The 18,238-nt window shown below is 41.3% G+C and overlaps 1 protein-coding gene across 3 annotated transcripts in view; it reads right to left on the minus strand.

Annotated features, from left to right (window-relative positions):
• Window positions 1-2,567: 2,567 nt before the first annotated feature.
• Window positions 2,568-18,238, minus strand: part of IQGAP2 (IQ motif containing GTPase activating protein 2) — a 297,963-nt gene continuing 282,292 nt past the window's right edge. For all 3 annotated transcript variants that reach the window (XM_066602868.1, XM_066602867.1, XM_066602870.1), the window contains 7 exons: window positions 16,473-16,614; window positions 13,473-13,560; window positions 12,648-12,860; window positions 8,484-8,644; window positions 6,789-6,932; window positions 6,358-6,466; window positions 2,568-3,732 (listed from right to left, as the gene is read on the minus strand). In XM_066602868.1, coding sequence (XP_066458965.1) covers window positions 3,619-3,732; window positions 6,358-6,466; window positions 6,789-6,932; window positions 8,484-8,644; window positions 12,648-12,860; window positions 13,473-13,560; window positions 16,473-16,614 — 971 coding nt within the window. In that variant the 3' untranslated portion in view covers window positions 2,568-3,618. The remainder of the gene's footprint in view (window positions 3,733-6,357; window positions 6,467-6,788; window positions 6,933-8,483; window positions 8,645-12,647; window positions 12,861-13,472; window positions 13,561-16,472; window positions 16,615-18,238) is intronic.

Consider the following 18,238-nt stretch of genomic DNA (forward strand, 5'->3'; position numbering starts at 1 on the left):
GGATAGGTAAATTCTTTTAAATTCTTATTTTCAGCCCTCATGTCCGCGGGGCAGGAGGGACCCGCTACGGATTCTACATGTAGAATCCGTAGCGGGCCTGATTTTCCCTGTGGACATGAGGCCTAACTCCTGCTTTTCCCGCGTCAAAAGTCAAACGGGGAAGGGCCGCAGATCGCCAGCTTCCATTTACTTCAATGGAAGCCATCAGCGCAAAAATGGAGCACTTTGCAATTTTTCCTCTGCTAGCTGAATTCACAATTTGTTTGCGCCCGTGTGTATGCAAAATCACTTTTCCACAGCATGCTATGGCAGTATTTGCTGCAGAATCCGGAGGCAGACACCCACTCCGGATTCCGCAATGCAAATCCGCTTGTGTAAGTGAGGCCTTTGCATCCTTGTTTCGGCTTTAGAAACAGTTGCAGACCCGTGCACCAGGGAATGGGTAAGCTGATCTCGTTTTTGATATGTGTAGTTCCATTGGTTGGGTCTATTCAATGCATGTTGGATTTTGAATGTTTCTTATATATAGAGGCCCATTTAGATACAACGATTATAATAATTATTGCTCAAAATCTGCTTAAAAGCCATCTTTTAAGCGATAATCACTGCGCCTAAACGCACGCCCTTTGTGCATTATTCGTTCATCACTGAATTCAAGCCAGCTTGAAAACAGTCGTTCCTGCTTATCAGGACCGCATGCTGAGTTTTCTGCGGTAGCGCTGATAGCATTCTTTCAGCAACTATCCTGCTGGAGAACAGTGGAGCTGAATGCAGATAACAGACCTCAAGCTGTTATCTGAATTGAGCGAAAGGCTTCATGTGCGCACTAATAAGTAGCTACTTAGTAGTTTATGCAAAATGATCGCTCAAAGCTGTCACTTAAACTGCCGTTTGAGCGATTTTTTAGCAATCATTGCTGTGTCTAAATGGACATTAGGACATGCCATTGAACAACAATATAACTAGTGTTCCTGATTCTGGATATATACGCTCCCTGACAAATATAAACTGTTCTGCTGGAATGGACAAATTGGGGGATATTTTCAATGTGCACCCACTAATCATGGAATATATCTTGGATACATTTTTGTGGGAAGTAGAAAAATTATTAAATAAAAAGAAACTAAGATCTTATGTGATTATTCAACCTTAAAAACATATCTAGCGAAAGCAGCATGATCCCACCAGGACCGCAGAGTAAAACTATCCCAAACAACTGTGGGCCAACCACTCAAGCTACTCACTATTTGACCAGCTATAATCTGGCTTCCAACCCAACTACTTTATTGAAACCGCCAAAATCACAAATGACCTCCTACACTGCTCGTAAGTGTGAAAGCCTTAAGGCATTACTCAGAGAACAGGTCTACAAAGTCCACCAATCCTCCTTGTTACAAACTCCCTTGGCATCACAAACTTGGCTCTCTCCTGGATTTATTACCTCAATAATTCCTGATACTTCCCCACACATAATTACCGATCACCACAAGACTACCTCCTCTGCTCTCCTCTTGTGTGTTCCTCCCTTGCATCATCTTTCCTCTGGATTTCACAATCCCAAAACATCAGCCTCTCCACCTTGAAAATTTTAAAAAACTACAACTACCTCTTCACAAAAGGCCAACACCCTACAGCAACCCTCTACCACCACTATATAAGCATCTTCTAGCCTCATCTACAGCTTCCTTCCTTTGCAAATTGTAATCTTTCATGGACAGGGTCCTCTGTCTTTAAGGCAAATTTCACACGGGCGAGCGTGATATGGGGCCGTGAATCCTAACCCTATATCGTGCTCACCATCCATGTAAAAGCCCAGAGGATACAAGGAATTTTCACGTGAAAACAGCCTTGCATCACTTAGGAATGAAAAGAAATCGCATCGCGGTGCCATGCAGGGAAATATCACTCATGTGTATGACCCCATTCAAAAGAACGGGGTTCATATTTGTGCGTCTCGAAACGCACAAATCCGGCGCGATTTTAGCGTAATCTATGAAAAGCTTTTTGTATCACAAAAGTATTAATGACCTATCCTCAGGAGAGGTGATCAATAGTTAATTGGCAGAGGTCCATCGCTTGGGATCCCCACCGATCAGCCGATGAAGATGACACAAGCACTCCAATGAGCATCACAGTAATTTCAGTCCATACCAAGTACAGTGTTGTACATTGTATATACTGACTATGCCTGGTAATGCAGCTCAATCCCATTCACTTGAATGGGATGGAGCCCCTCTCAGGCCATGGCATGGGATCAATGAACAAGACCTCAGATGCCTGAGAAGATGCCGCAGCAATCACCCGAGTGCCCTGGCTCTTTTAATCAGCTAAGATGCGGAGTGTCCGATCCCCACCGATCAACTACTGATTGCCTAGTCCTAGAGGATATAAGAATGAGGGTTTAATATGTAGAGCACCTTGGAATTAATGGTGCTTCAAAATAAAAAATAATAATGTGTTGTTATGTTATAAGCAATTGAATCCAGGAATTCTGTTCCAAGTGTATGCATTGTTCGATTCACCGTTACCCACAGATTTCCACAAAAGAAAGCACAAACAACTGAAACTTTACATATAATCTCTTTTTAATGAAACAATGAATTTTATTGTATTAAAAAAATAAAGAAAATTACAAAGACAGAGCAGTTGACATATAAAAAGGCACAAACCAAAAATTGTGTAGCCAGTTCAGTGATGGAAAAGAATGCAATGTACCAGAATGCACTGCTTTTTCTTCCAAGACACATACTACAGCACTGAGATGGCTAAACCTCTGAAACTAAAACAGCTATCATCACCCAGGTTCCCGACTGCCATTCAGTCTGACCGAAGAGAGCAGAATACGAGGGTCAATATAGGCAGTAGTGCATTAATTCAGAAGTCAGGTTCATGCAATGTTTACAGTAAATATTCTCTTGCCATTTATAAATTATGTGTTACTAATAAGAAAAAAAAAACATTACAAAATTCCCCAAAACTTCACCTTTGCAATGTTACTTGACAGCCATCGGCACTAACAATTTTTTTGTATTTTTATTATTATTTTTTTAAAATCTGGTTTGTCACGTTAGATTGAAAATTTTCATTCAGCCCTACTGTGAGCGTAATAACACTAGAAACGATAATATGTACTTTTCCTTACTTAAACCCATATACAATTTTTGCATTTCTGTTTCTTGGATTGATCACTATATTAAAAATAGATACATTTTAGAGTGTATTTTAATTGCTCAGTGAATTTAGAAATCTAGTAAAATTGAAAGCATTTAAATTAACCTGTGTGTCCCAAAATAAAATCAAATTACCTGTAACATGTGCAGTGCTTATAGATGCAAAAGGGCAACTATGCACTGCAAACTCCTTTCAGTATGGGAAGGGTTAAAACATGTCAATGCTCAGGGGAGCCTGGATTCCCCTGTCATTGAAGGGGTTAAAGGCACCTTAATACAATCAGCTTAGAAATTTTGGTTACTTACTAAATTTTTTTTTTTGCAGTTCAAATAGAATTTGTTCTCAAAAGAGCTTGAATTAATATATTAAATTAAAAAAAGTTACAAAAAATAATTCTGATATTGATTTAACCCAAGCGTTCCCCGTATTCACCTAAATTAATTTATATTATTTTCCATAGAATTTCCTGTTTAGAAGAAATATGAGGAGATTCACATTGACTTTTGCCTTGTCGAATATCTTCATCACAGCAACACCGTCATACTGCATTTGTAGTAGGTCCTAAAATACAGAAATAGGGGTTATTCAATATAGAAGAGATGGTTTTAAAGGGTTAGGTCATCAATAGTTAAATCAACAGGGGATCTGCCGCTTGGGATCCCCACCAAATAGCTTATTAAAATGACAGCGGCACTCAACATCAATTGTATAACTGCTTTGCCTTGTGTTGGAGCTCAGTCCCATTCACTTGAAAGAGACTGACTTGCTCTTAGGCCATATGACTGATGAACATGACATCACATGTCTGAGAAGACTTCACAGCCTATATGATTGGCTGAGTGGTGAATTCCTGGCAATTATATATTTATGTCCTGAGGATAGGTCATCAATAGAGATGAGCGAGCATACTCGTCCGAGCTTGATACTCGTTCGAGTATTAGGGTGTTCGAGATGCTCGTTACTCGTAACGAGTACCACGCGATGTTCGGGTTACTTTCATTTTCTTCCCTGAGAAATTTGCACGCTTTTCTGGCCAATAGAAAGACAGGGAAGGCATTACAACTTCCCCCTGCAACGTTCAAGCCCTATACCACCAATGATGTCATTAAAGGAGATGTCCCGAGGCAGCAAGTGGGTCTATACACTTCTGTATGGCCATAATAATGCACTTTGTAATGTACATTGTGCATTAATTATGAGCCATACAGAAGTTATAAAAAGTTTTATACTTACCTGCTCCGTTGCTGGCGTCCTCGTCTCCATGGTGCCGACTAATTTTCGCCCTCCGATGGCCAAATTAGCCGCGCTTACGCAGTCCGGGTCTTCTCCTCTTCTCTATGGGGCTCCGTGTAGCTCCGTGTAGCTCCGCCCCGTCACGTGCCGATTCCAGCCAATCAGGAGGCTGGAATTGGCAATGGACCGCACAGAAGCCCTGCGGTCCATGAAGACAGAGGATCCCGGCGGCCATCTTCAGCAGGTGAGTATGAAGACGCCGGACCGCCGGGATTCAGGTAAGCGCTGTGCGGGTGGGTTTTTTAACCCCTGCATCGGGGTTGTCTCGCGCCGAACGGGGGGGGGGTTTAAAAAAAAAAAAACCCGTTTCGGCGCGGGACATCTCCTTTAAATGGCTGTGATTGGCTGAAGGCACGTGCGTTTTCTGGAGGCAGGGATTTCAAGCCCTGTGTCCAGAAAGCAATGCTCTGCCGGGGACCAGGAGGGAGCGACAGCCTGCAGCAGCGCCGCAGAACGTCAGAAGAAGTGAGTAATGATTTTTATTCTTTGCTCCGCTGTATTCCCGGCGTATAAGGTGACAGTTGGGGGGTCGTCTTATACGCCCCGTCGCCTTATACGCCGGTATATACGGTATATATTTTTATTTTTACACATTTCTGGATGAATTGCAGGGAAAGGCTTCTATATTTAAGCCCTTCCCGACAATTCATCCTGCGATCGCCGGCAGCCCATTGCTTTCAGTGGAACCTGCTGTATTGCCGGCTCCATTGAATTCAATGGGCTAACATCGTTCTTCTCTGCCACAGCTGTTACAGCTATGGCAGAGGAGAACGATCTTTATGCTGACAGTGGGGGGGTGGGGGGGCACTCTTGCCGCTATTGTGGCTTAATAGTGGGACCTGTGAACTTGAGATGCAGCCCAACATGTAGCCCCTCGCCTGCCCTATCCGTTTCTGTGTCGTTCCCATCACTTTCTTGAATTGCCCAGATTTTCACAAATGAAAACCTTAGCGAGCATCGGCGATATACAAAAATGCTCGGGTCGCCCATTGACTTCAATGGGGTTCGTTACTCGAAACGAACCCTCGAGCATCGCGAAAAGTTCGTCCCGAGTAACGAGCACCCGAGCATTTTGGTGCTCGCTCTTCTCTAGTCATCAATAGTTAAGTACCAGAAAACCCCATTAAAAATACATTTACCAGTATTCCTTGGACATAAAAGCTGAGCTATATGAAGTCAAACATGTAATGCGATGATGCTCAGATGGGCTGTTTTTATGTAATGAAGACATCTGAGCTATTCATGACATATCCCTGATTCATTGACCCCAGGTGATGTGGCTGCGGCTGAATGATGTATCTGTGCGCGCTCTCCATTCAAGTCTATGGGAGCTATGGAACATAGCAGAGGCATAACTTGAAGCTCCTGGGCCCCAATGCAAAATCTGTATCAGGGCCCCCAACTATAATGCTTTTTTCATAGTACTGGGCTTCCTATATGTAGAAGAGAGGCCTTATGGGCCCCCCTAAGGCTACTGGGCCCCGATGCAATCGCATCCTTTGGATCCCCTATAGCTACACCCCTGGAACATACCGTAGTACGTCAGGCTGGAAAAAAACATATGTCCATCCAGTTCAGCCTATTAACCTGCAATGTTGATCCAGAGGAAGGTGAAAAAAAAAAACATGAAGTAGAAGCCAATTTTCCTCATTTTGAGGGAAAAACATTCCTTCCCAATTCTAATCAGGTAATCAGAATAATCCATGGATCAACAACCTTTCTGAAGTAATCAGTGACTTTAACATGTAATACTGTTGCAATCAAGAAAAGTATCCAGGCCAAGTTCTTTTGGATTACTTGTTTGAGAAGACCGGCTACTCACAGATACTTGTCCTTAACTAACATTTTTTAGCTTGCCAATTTATGTTTATACATTCTTTATATATCTCATACCTGAAAGTGAAGCTGGACCTTTTCCATCTCCACCCCAAGAAACTTTGCCTTCACTTCAAAATCACCAACTTCGTCTCCGGGTGTGATGTCGAAGAGAACATTTTTGAATCTGAAAGAAAATACATTTGTGAATGTTTAATTTACTCCCATCATTCTCAACTATGTATTTCCAAAAACACATGGATTAGAAAAACAAATGTGTAGGTGTAGACAGCCTCCAACTTTTAGTTCTGTTTTCTTTCTTTTTAATATAGTTTAATCTTTCATAGACCCCGACATGCAAGGAGCGATCAAAACTGTGGATCAGATTGTCATGGTATGTCTTTTATTTCAACATGAATATACTTCAACTCAAAAAATTCTAAGTATGTATACTGGATCCAGAGTGGCATTTCTTGACACTGAGGGGTACTAGTATTGTATTTACTCACTGATTGGTCTGCAGGCCTTCTATTTCCAGAATGACGCCCTTCTCATGTAGTCTTGCTGCTGTGTATTTAAGGGTGGATTGTTTCATTTTCTTGCTGCCTTTCTCTTCTCCTTTCCCATCTACTTTTATAGAACGCCTTGAATTCCTGCAAAATATTTCAGAATTATAAATACACTACATAGGATCAAAATGTCACAGTTTGTTCTAGTTTTACAAATACCAATCTGAAATTCTATCCAATGCCATACTGAATAAAAAATACGAGAAATCATAACTTGACCAGTTGATTTTTACTTGTACTTATTTTTTATATTCGAATTGTTTGATTTGTTTTAATTCAAGCAATGAAACATAAGAATGTATGGATTCATTTGTTGTACTTGAATATAGTTTTGTTATGCCTGTTACAAATAGTAAAAAAAAAATCAATAAAAATATTGTTAAAAAAAAAAACTTGTTATTTTATGTCTGTGGTAAAGTAGATTCAGAATCCTTGCAGTTTTGTGTTCCCTTTGACTGCACATCACCTAATTCACAACAGCCTGTATTCCAGATACAGTTGTCAGACCATAGATTGTCATAAACCTCAGCCAGCTGAAAGCAACTTTAGTTTTAAAGAGTTCTATACACGTCAAGATGTGCTTTTGCATGTTGTCAAAAACTGTAACAACTGTTGTCTAAAATTAGGCAAAAGAATGGCCCAGAGGAAATCAATGGCTGCCCCTTGAGGTCAATGGGAATTAGTGAATTTAAAACATACATTTGATGCTGCTTTGATGCAAGTATGCTTATATGACAAACTACCTCAGGTAATAATGTGGAATTGCAGGCCGAAAATATTATTAGGGTTTAACCCTTTCCAATCCAATTTGTATCCTGGTTTTCCTAGCGGGCTTACTCTTTTTCTGCCGTTATACAACAGCGCTATATGCTGGCTAAAGCCAGTACTGCATGAGCTGACATGTTGGAAAGGCTCAGACAGCAGAGGGGCTGGCAATATACAGTAAGAGAATCCCTGTACAGCCTTAAATCATAGTGTCTTCAGACGTCAGACAGTGGATTGGAAAGGGTTAACTTTCGATTAGGTTTCAACCAGAGACACCAAACTCAAAGTTTAGTGCTGAGACTTCTGTACACAAATTTTTGCCTCTGCTTAAGGGTGAATGCAGACGGCCGGGTCGGATCCCGCTGTAAGAATTCTCACAACGGGATGCGACCTGTGCTCTGCAGTTACCCGCGGCTCATCTACTCCGGCGTCTTCTCTCTGTTCTGCGATGTTCCAGCTGGCACACAGCCGCACATACGCAGAGCAGAGGTGGCGTGTCAGTGGTGACGTTTCTATGCGGGCCTCTGAGAGGCTCGCACAGAAATAGGACATGCCGCGATTTGTTTACCATGCGAGTTTTCACACGGTCCAATCGCAGCTGTTTACATAGGATTGCATAAACCAATGGGAAATCTCGCCACAGAATTTCCGTTGGTGTGCATTCACCCTGAAATAAAAATACTTTTTATTATTTGCATTCCAAATTCTGCATATCTAGGTCTGAACTGTATTCATAGTATGAATGTTATTAGATTTTCTATCCATCCACGTTATGTTTTCGGGGGGGGTCTTTCTCTTTTCTCTCACTTCTGCCTTCTTTTAGGAAGCTGTTATATTAGTATGTAATGAACATCTGTAAGCAGAACATACTTCCTAGTTAAGTTGTCCAGACAAGTCTTGATATATGTGTTGTAATAAGTTATCTGGTCTTCAAAGAATGCAGTCTTGGAGTTGAGGGCATTGAGAGTCTGCTGAAGCTTTACAAGTTCAGCTTTTCGCCTCTGTCTATGTCGCCTTTGGTTACGGATGTCCTGCAAGGATATGGAAAAAGAAAATAGAGTTTGTATTAGTTTAGAACATCAGATGTCAATCTAAAAAAAAACAACCTGTAACCAGTTCCGAAGAGGATAAGACACTTACAGCCACGGAACAACAGGGAACATCTTATTCCTTATACCTTATTTGTATTGCAGTAAACAAAACCAGCATTGCTTGTAGAATAGGGTTTTAAAGTTTCTCGCACTCTAAGCTAATAGTGCCCGGATGGTCTAATGAGCGGGCCTAGACTGTGTCTGCTGCCCTCACTGCACTACATATCCTGGCCCTGATCAGTGAGGTGGATGCCATCTCCGACATCATCAGTGGGATTGTCCAAATCTTGTGCGTACGCTGTGATTACTGTCCACCGCATGCACAGTAGGTTCATTCTAATCTGCCCACAATAGGGCTAAAGGAGCTACGCCAGTCCAAGGTCATGGCACATGTATAAGATTTGGACCATCCTGTAGAAGACATAGGACATGTTATCCACATACTTTATTAAAAGAGGAATTGGGTTGTGCAGCTTAGTGATGTCAGCAGAGATGGTCCAGGGCCGCCTACCATACAGTTTGGGAACTATTAGCAAAGAGCGCAGGAAATTTTGAAAGTCTATTTGACAAGGTATGTTGGCTTTGTTCACCATAACAAAATAACTTTTGGAATGAGCTCTGCTTTGCTATCGTGTGGCTGCAAGTGATTAAGCTATGCTGAAATGGTGATAGGTCCATTTTTATAGAGTCTCTGCTGGAGCCAATGCACTCATAGGGCTCTCAGTGCATCAGGATGTGACATATTAGCAGTGCACATCTGATGCACTGAGTGAGTCAGTCAGTGCTATTTGGTCTGGCATGGAGCCGATGCATTGTGAGGGGAGAAGCCATCTGCAGAATACAGGTGGTCCCTGACTTGCGAACAGGTTCCGTTCCAGGAACCTGTTCGCAAGTCCATTTTGTTCGCAAGTCAAACAAATGTTTGTATGGAGGGGATCGCGGGTGGATCCCGTTCCATACAACGTCGGGTGCAGGCTGTTTCTTACAGCGGGCACCCGGCGGCAGCAGTTTTGACGAGCAGCGCCGTCTGTCGGAACTGTTAACACTTTAAAATACCTCTCTGACAGCGGTATTTAAAGTGTTAACAGTTCTGACGAGCGGCGCGGCTCGTCGGAACTGCTGCCGCCGGGTGCCCGCTGTAAGAAACAGCCTGCACCCGACGTTCAGGGGGCCTGCACAGCGTCCCACGATGAGATCGCACGACGCTGTGTGGTTGCTAGGCAGCCGGGGACCTCCTGAAAGCCCCAGGGCTGCCTATGCAGAGTGCTCATCAAGCGCACGGCTTGATAGGCGCTCTGCATAGACAGCCCTAGGGCCTTTCAGAAGGCCGCCGGCTGCCTAGCAACCGCGATCTGATCGGACAGGCTTCTATCAGGCTTGATAGAAGCCTGTCCGGTCCCTGCACAGTATGATGTAATGCCATAGCACTACATTATACTGTGCAGGACAGATAGTTCGTATCTTGCGAAATTCGTAAGTCGAATGTTCGCAAGTCGGGGACTATCTGTATTGTAAATCGGCTTCTCCTTCCAAGCTCCCGGGAATGGCAGAATATGAGCAGGATGGGAGAGAAAAAAATACCCAGGGGGGTTGAACACAGGAGGCACAGGGCTGTTGAAAATAAATTATATATAATACAAACTCCTCTTACAAAATTTAAACGTTTAATACGGGAATAGATCAGTTCTATAGAGAAGAGGTGCAGACGCATCTAGATGGAGCGTTCTCTACTGTTATGCACTGAGGTGTAGACAAATTTCTCAGGCCCATATTCACCTAGCTCCATAGCAGAAAAAATGTACTAAATAGGCTAATAAAACCTATTGCAAAAAAACGCAGAAATAACTATTTTGCACATTAAAAAAAAAGTATAGGTCATCGTTAAGCAAAAAAAAGTGCATAACATATGAGTCCTGAGGAGAACGCTGAAACACACAGTCAATGGAAAAAAACTGGTCATCTCAGTAATTGCACCATTTATTACAATAATTACTTATAATTGTTGGTTCACACCTCGTTATGGCCCCTTGACAAGAGGGTTTTCCATCTAGAAAATGACACTCCTGGACAGGACCTCAGTGGAAACTATCTTGGTCATTAATGTAAAATGATGAGATATAGATTAAGGGCTTATTCACAAGGATGCATTTGCATCCAATATGCAGAACACAATGAACTCAGAATCCAGGGAATTCTGCCATCACTGGAATGCCTTATAGCTGCACTCAAGTCAGATAGCATTTGACATTGAGGCTTGTAAAAGGTGACAAGATGTCTCATGTTTTTCCTCTTCAGCCAGTGAAAAGCGAGACCAGTGTGATGGGGGTTTGATGAAAAAAGAAACCAACAGAACTCCATATAAAAGAGAACAAGACATGGACAAGGCTCCGGAGAGCCAGAAGTACAGATGCTATATGGGAAGACACCACGCATAGACAGGAGGAAAAGGAAGGGATAAGCCTACATAAAAAGAACTCTTCTCAATCTCCTGGGCAGTGTAAAGTCTATCCCAATTCCCTAATATTCCACAGCATTCTAAATAGAAAGAGTCTCCAATGTCCCAAAAAAGTCTTGATTAACCTCTGCCAAACAAACATTCCCCACTTCTAAATCCATGCTCGGGTTATCAACGTGCATAATTTGCTATAGTTTCAGACATTCAGTCTGCTGAGGTTCCTCAACCTACATCTCTTCAATGCTCCAAAATTAATGTTATGTTTATATCTAAGAAACTGTCCTCTAGTGCCATAACAAGGAAAATTGATGCAGATGTAGAAGCTGATGGGTCTCTGGGCTCAAAGTCACAGAGATAAGAGACAGCAGAAGACAACTTAGCAACGTTAACTCTTTTGAAAACAGAAGCACCAAGGAAATGTCCCGGACCCTGGAAATCTCACTGGGGACGGATTGTAAACTAAAGGAAAGATGGAAATAACAGCAAGAAAAAAAATATTTGAATTTTTAAAAATTATTAGTATTAGAAATGGAAAAAAAATTATGATGAATGAGCTGAGCTCACATTATAGTCTATTGAAAATGACATAACAAACTTCTTCTATGAAGAAGAATGGCCAACAGACAACGTGAAGAACCTTGAAAAGAAATATGAAAGAATCAGATGGAGGATGAATTAGGTTTCTCAGAAACTCACAAAGAAGCTTGACCATGACACCAATATAAATGACAGAACATTTCTGGGATGTATTCCCAAATTTTGGAGATAATCTGCCGAATCAAAAAAAGCCAACTAATCAGAAGAGCTAAAGCCATCACGGCAGAAGTAGCAGCATTATTAAGCCACCGATTATATTGATTAGCTGCCTCTACTTATGTACATTCCACAGTACTGGATCTGATGTGTGATGATATAATTGTGAACATTTGGATGTAAATATGGTGATATATATGAATTAAAATAATGTCTTCCAGTCATTTCAAACCACTAGTAATATGTATTATGTTCTGCAAAATATTTGAAACATCATAGATAAAATTGCCAATGTTTAATCACTCATTATTCACCAAGTTATATTAAACTGCGCTCATGAGGTTGATTCCCCCAAATACACTGTATACACATGGGGGCCCTGTGATGGTTCTACTGAACCAAGCTGAGATTACCACAGGGTTAAACGGTGATCTCTATTTGGTTTTAATAGACCTGTGTGGGTTTCGATAAGGACGATATAGCAACCTATCCTTTTGAAATATTCTCAACTTTTCCCAGCCTACTGAGTAGACCACACCGTATGTCATTATTTTGCAGTCATAGCAGATAAGCTGTGAAGGGGTAAGTACTGTGGGAAAAAACAATACGAAAAACTAAAATATGAATACAACATGCACTTGAACAATCAGTGTTGGACTGGAATACACCGAGCCCACCACAGAAAGCTATTCATTATTATTCAAAGGACATCCATTAGAAAGGAAACTGCAGAACCTTAGCAATCTCGTTGATAATTTCTTGGTACTTCATTTCCTCTGTCACCAGTCCAGCCTGTTCTAAAGTGCGGAGATTTCGAAGGACTTTCCTTTTCTTTTGTTCCAAGGGCAGCTGGCCGTCTTCTAAAACAGATTGACTTCTCTTCATTTTATCTGGTGTCCTGGCATCAAGAGCGGCACGTTTCTCAATAACCTTCAAGTGTTCATTTTCCTAGAAGCAAAGTGCAGGGAAGCGCTTAATGAACGGTTCACCATAAACTGACACGCAGTTACAAGAGGATTTTGGTTGATTTACACCAATAACTAACTTATTGGTAACATAGAATTAAGACATTTTAGTCCTTCCCAACATCTGACGTTGCAGGGAGTATGCAGAGCGAGCTCAGTGGCTGAGCCAACTCCAGATACAATAGGTGCTGGCTATGTTATACAGCTGAGACTCTCCTGCAGTGACCAGAATTGGATAGAACATTGATCCGTCCATTCAACCCCTTAGATGTAGCAGTCAATAGTAACCATGGCATCTAAGTAGTTAGCCAATACATGTAAAAAAAATAAATAAATAATAATAATGATGATCATTTCACCATTTTATAATAGATATACCTGGATGTAAAAAAAAAGATTCTGTCCATAGATTAAATCCTAATATACCATATGTTATACTATATTACATGATCCAACCATTGCATCAAGTGACTGAAGGATTATACACTGAGATATACATTAATAGTAACTTACTAATGTAAGATTTAATGTACACGGTAAGTAGAAGGTAAGTATCACTAATAATGTGGTACAGACATGACGTGAATGTCTTTACCTGTGGCACAGAGGCTGGCGTTTCTAAGATTTCTAGAAGTCTTTCTCCAGGCTGTGCACGAATAACATCTACTATTAACTTCTTAGTTCTGCAATGGAAAAAAGAAGGTATATTTTGAAAAATATTCACTGAACATAATAGAGAATATATGGGGACACTATGGTGTATATCAGGAGAAATACTAGACCTGTACCAGATAAAAGGCATAAGAATACAAGAACAGGTTTGGACAACTTTTGTAAATTCCAGAAATCATCTTAAGCTTGAGTTTCTAAACTTGGAAGCTTTGGCCATATACTTTCAGTGCCCACAGTTCTGTTTACTACTGATCTTTATGAAAGGGTTATTGGGCTTAGAAAACCAATTTCCAAACACTCAATTAGCGAATACTGAGGTTATGGAGGGGGCCTGCCCATTCAGGACCTTCATCTATTAAGGAATAAGTAGCTGATCATTTGCCGTCCGACTGATGGGACCCTCTGCTAATCAGTAGAAGCTGTGTCCCAAAATGAATGAAGCAATGGTTCCACATGTGCATCACAGCTCCATCCATTTCAGTGGAACCGCTTGAGAAAGTGGAGTGCTTGAGCATAGCCACTGAAATGCATGGAATGCTTTGGATGTGCAACTATCATTCAATTTATTCGGGAACACTCTCAACTAGAGATGAGCGAGTATACTCACTAAGGCACATTACTCGAGCGAGTAGTGCCTTAGTCGAGTATCTCCCCGCTCGTATCTAAAGATTCGGGGGGCAGGGAGCAGCAGGGGAGAGCGGGGAGGAACGGAGGGGAGATCTCTCTCTCCCTCTCTCCCCCCGCAACTCACCTGTCACCCACGCTGGCCCCCGAATCTTTAGAGACGAGCGGGGAGATACTCGGCTAAGGCACTACTCGCTCGAGTAATGCACCTTAGAGAGTATACTCGCTCATCTCTACTCTCAACCCTTGTACTCCTGATTGTCCGGTGATCTGAGCAGTCGGACCCCCAATGATCAGTTAGTTATGGAGAGGGAATAACCTAATTTTGTAGGACATCCCCTTTAAGTATTTTGTGTTCAAAATACAAGCAGTAACCGATTATACAGGAGTGAACACTTATAGGGAAAATGAAGTACTTTTGTTTGCAAATACTAGACCACACATGAATGTTTTTACGGACAGATCTATCCAGTCAAGTAGTCCAAGAACATGATGTTAGAGTGTAAGCGAGTGTTAATTTGGTCACAGTGTCAGAAAATCGGAGCAATGTGCGTGCCCTTGATTGTGTTCCCATGTAGTTTGTTTAGTTATTTTAGCTATGAAACATCAGCTCCAGATACATGGGAAAGTATGCAGCCGAAACTGAGCTAAGCCCCATTACAAAAGAGATCCAGTAGTTGCTCTAAGCAAAGTCACCACAAAGAGGATGCTAAAAACAAAAATATCCTGCTTATTTTTATACACAACACACAGTACGTTATTTGGACTGGATTCTTTGAATAAAGTAGCATATCTGAAGTTACAGATGTCCGCCTTCTGATGCTGTGACCCCTGTATATACTGTCCCTGCCTTACATTGGAACATTGTCTGGGCATAGAAGTAAAAACAAAGATTAGAGCAGCAGAAGCAAAATAGACTCTGTAGGTATTGCTCCTTCACATGAGCGTATTTGCACAGCATATTGCACATGCAATTTTTGCACACCTAATACACAGTGAAGAGAACCAATTGATTTCAATGTTTTTTTTCACACAATGTTCGATTGACATAGGCAGACCATCGTTTGATTTTTTTAAATGCGAATTACCATTCAGCATTCAATCCATGTGAAACGATTCATTCCATGTGAAACAGCCCTAAGGCTGGGTTCACACAGGGCGGATTTGCCGCAGAAATTCCGTCCGGAATTTGGCCGCGGCAAATCCGCCTGCGGCCGCTAATCCCGGGATTAGCCAGCCATGTGGACGAGATTTCTCAGAAACCTCGTCCACACGGATTCGCCAGCCACAGCATGTTCTTTTTTTTTTTTTAACTTCTTCCGCTGCGGCTGTGCTCTCCTCTATGGGAGCGCCGGCCGCAGCGGAAGAGCAAGCGACCAGGCCGCTTCAAAACCTGCAGCTAAGTACTTTTGCGGCCAAACCGCAAGATTTCCGCCGGGAATCCGCCCCGTGTGAGCCCAGCCTTACAGTATGTGCAACAGCTTAGAAATGTTTCACCCTTCCAAACCCATATATGGGAACAGTATGAAATGTTATAAGGGTTAGGGCTCGTTCACATGGGCGTATGCGTACAACTCTGCGGGTCTCCTGGAGCTTCGTACACATAACAGTCCATATGCTCTACTAGGGCTGCGTATGATACGCAAAGAAATAGAGCATGTTGCAATTTATTCCTCCTGCGCATCGATACGCGATGTCCACACGCAGATGTGCATGAATCAATGAAAATCCATTACTTCATTGAATCTATTCACCGCGTGTTAGGCACAGGACATACACGTGCGTAATACATGGTGACATTACACAGGCGAGGAGCTCACGCAGTTTTGTGCATTGCGGGACACCCAAAACTCACACAAATATGAACTCCATTCTTTTGAATGGACTTCTTTACAATGCGATTTTTTCCCCCCTCGCAGGTCCTGTTTCCAATGGGACCTTAAAAGACATTGCATGGTACTCGTATGCTGTGGGATATGCATGCAAGTGTGATATGATGTTTCCCACTGAAATCAATGGGAAACACTTGCTATCCCGTGATGCGCATAATACGCGTGCCTGAGGATCATAATTTCACAGAAGCAAATAGAGGTGCTTTTAAAATAAAAAATACCTCGCATCAGTGCGGAAAATGAATGTTGGCAGGCGCGATATTGGGCCAAGTTTCTCGGCTCGATATAGCGCTCGCCCATGTGAATAACTGAGTTAGAACCTTAACTGTACAACCGCACAGGCTGACAAACTCGTAGAACTTTTTGTATGATCTTGGTTAACATTCATTACATATTACATGACTTACTTGATCATTAGGCTCTTCATGTCTTTATCTTCTCCTTCCCGCAAGTCAAACTTGCTAGTTAATGAGAGGGATATTTCCGTTTTTGCCATTTGACCAAGTGTATTCTCTTTGTTGGGATCATTGGAGTCAACTGCTCCCTCACCTGCCATGAAAAGTAACTAGCGTTATACTTTCTCTTTACAAGAGTAGGATGAGCGTTATTGATTTCTGCTTTACTATTCCCCTCCCCACAGACTGCTTAGCGGGAAGTGCAACATGTTCACACAGCATACAGCCTTATGCAAAACTAGGAATTTGTCCACATAACAGTACAGGCTATTAGGCTGCAAGAATAATTGCCACATTCCCCAAGGTCACCATTCAATTACATGTGCTCCATGGGATTAAAGACGTGCTTATAGTTATAGAATCCATTTAACCCCTTAGTGACCAAGCTTTTTTCCATTTTGGGGTTAATCCTACAATTCTAAGTAGAGAGGAATGGAAAAAAAAAAACAAAATTCTGCCATCTTTCAGTGCATCTTGTCTCTACAGCACACAAACTGCAACAAAAATGACATGATGACTTTATCCTACGGGTAAGTACGATTACTACGATACCAAACATATAGGGTTTTTTTTCCCTGCACTACTTGTATTTTTTTTCAAAGATATTTAATTTTTTAGAATTATTTTCTGCCACCATCTCCTGCATGCAACAGCTTTTTTATTTTTCCGTTGACATAGTTGCGCGAAGGCTCATTTTTTGCGGAACATCATGGTGTTTGCATTGGTACCATTTTGGAATGCATACGACTTTTTGATAGCTTTTATAGCATTTTTTCTTGGAGACAGGGTGACAAAGAACACCAGAAATGCGTTTTTTTTTAAAAATTTTTTTACAGACGACGTTCATCGTCCGGGGTAAAAAAAAGGGTTACTTTGATAGATCAGACTTTTATAGACACAGCAATACCAAATATGTATTTTTGTTTTATTATTTAGATTCTTTTATTACAAATATGGCCGAAGGGTTTTCTTCTTTTTTTTTTTTTTTTTTAAACTTTTAACCCCTTAATGACGCAGCCCTTTTTTAAATTCCATTTTCGTTTTTTCCTCCCCCCTTTAAAAAAATCGTAACTCCTTTATTTATCCATCAACGTCGCTGTATGAGGGCTTGTCTTTTGCGGGACGATTTGTATTTTTCAATGGTGCTATTTAAAGTTCCATATAATGTACTGAAAAACTTTTAAAAAATTCTAAGTGGAGTAAAATGAAAAAAAAAACGACATTTCGCCATCTTTTAGTGCGTCTTGTTTCGACGGCGCACAAACAGCAAAAAAAAAAGACATAACTTTTATCTATGGGTCAGTACGATTACTACGATACCAAACTTGTATAGGTTTTTTCTTACTATACTCCTTTTTTTTTTCAAAGACATTTAATTTTTTTTAATTATTTTCTGCCGTCATTTTGTGCGCGCAATAACTTTATTTTTCCGTCGACATAGTTCAGCAAGGGCTCATTTTTTGCGGGATGTTCTGTAGTTTCTGATAGTACCGATTTGGAGTACATACGACTTTTTGATCGCTTTTTATTGCGTTTTTTCTGGGAGACAGGGTAACTAAAAAAGTGTATTTCTGGCGTTCTTTATTTTTTTTTCCGGACGACGTTCACCGTGCGGAAAAAATAATGTGCTACTTTGATAGTTTGGACTTTTACGGACACAGCGATATCAAATACATATTTTTAATTTATTATTTAGATTTTTTAATAATAGATATGAC

This window comes from Eleutherodactylus coqui, chromosome 5 (assembly GCF_035609145.1).
Source record: "Eleutherodactylus coqui strain aEleCoq1 chromosome 5, aEleCoq1.hap1, whole genome shotgun sequence".
In the NCBI taxonomy this organism is placed as follows: domain Eukaryota; kingdom Metazoa; phylum Chordata; class Amphibia; order Anura; family Eleutherodactylidae; genus Eleutherodactylus; species Eleutherodactylus coqui.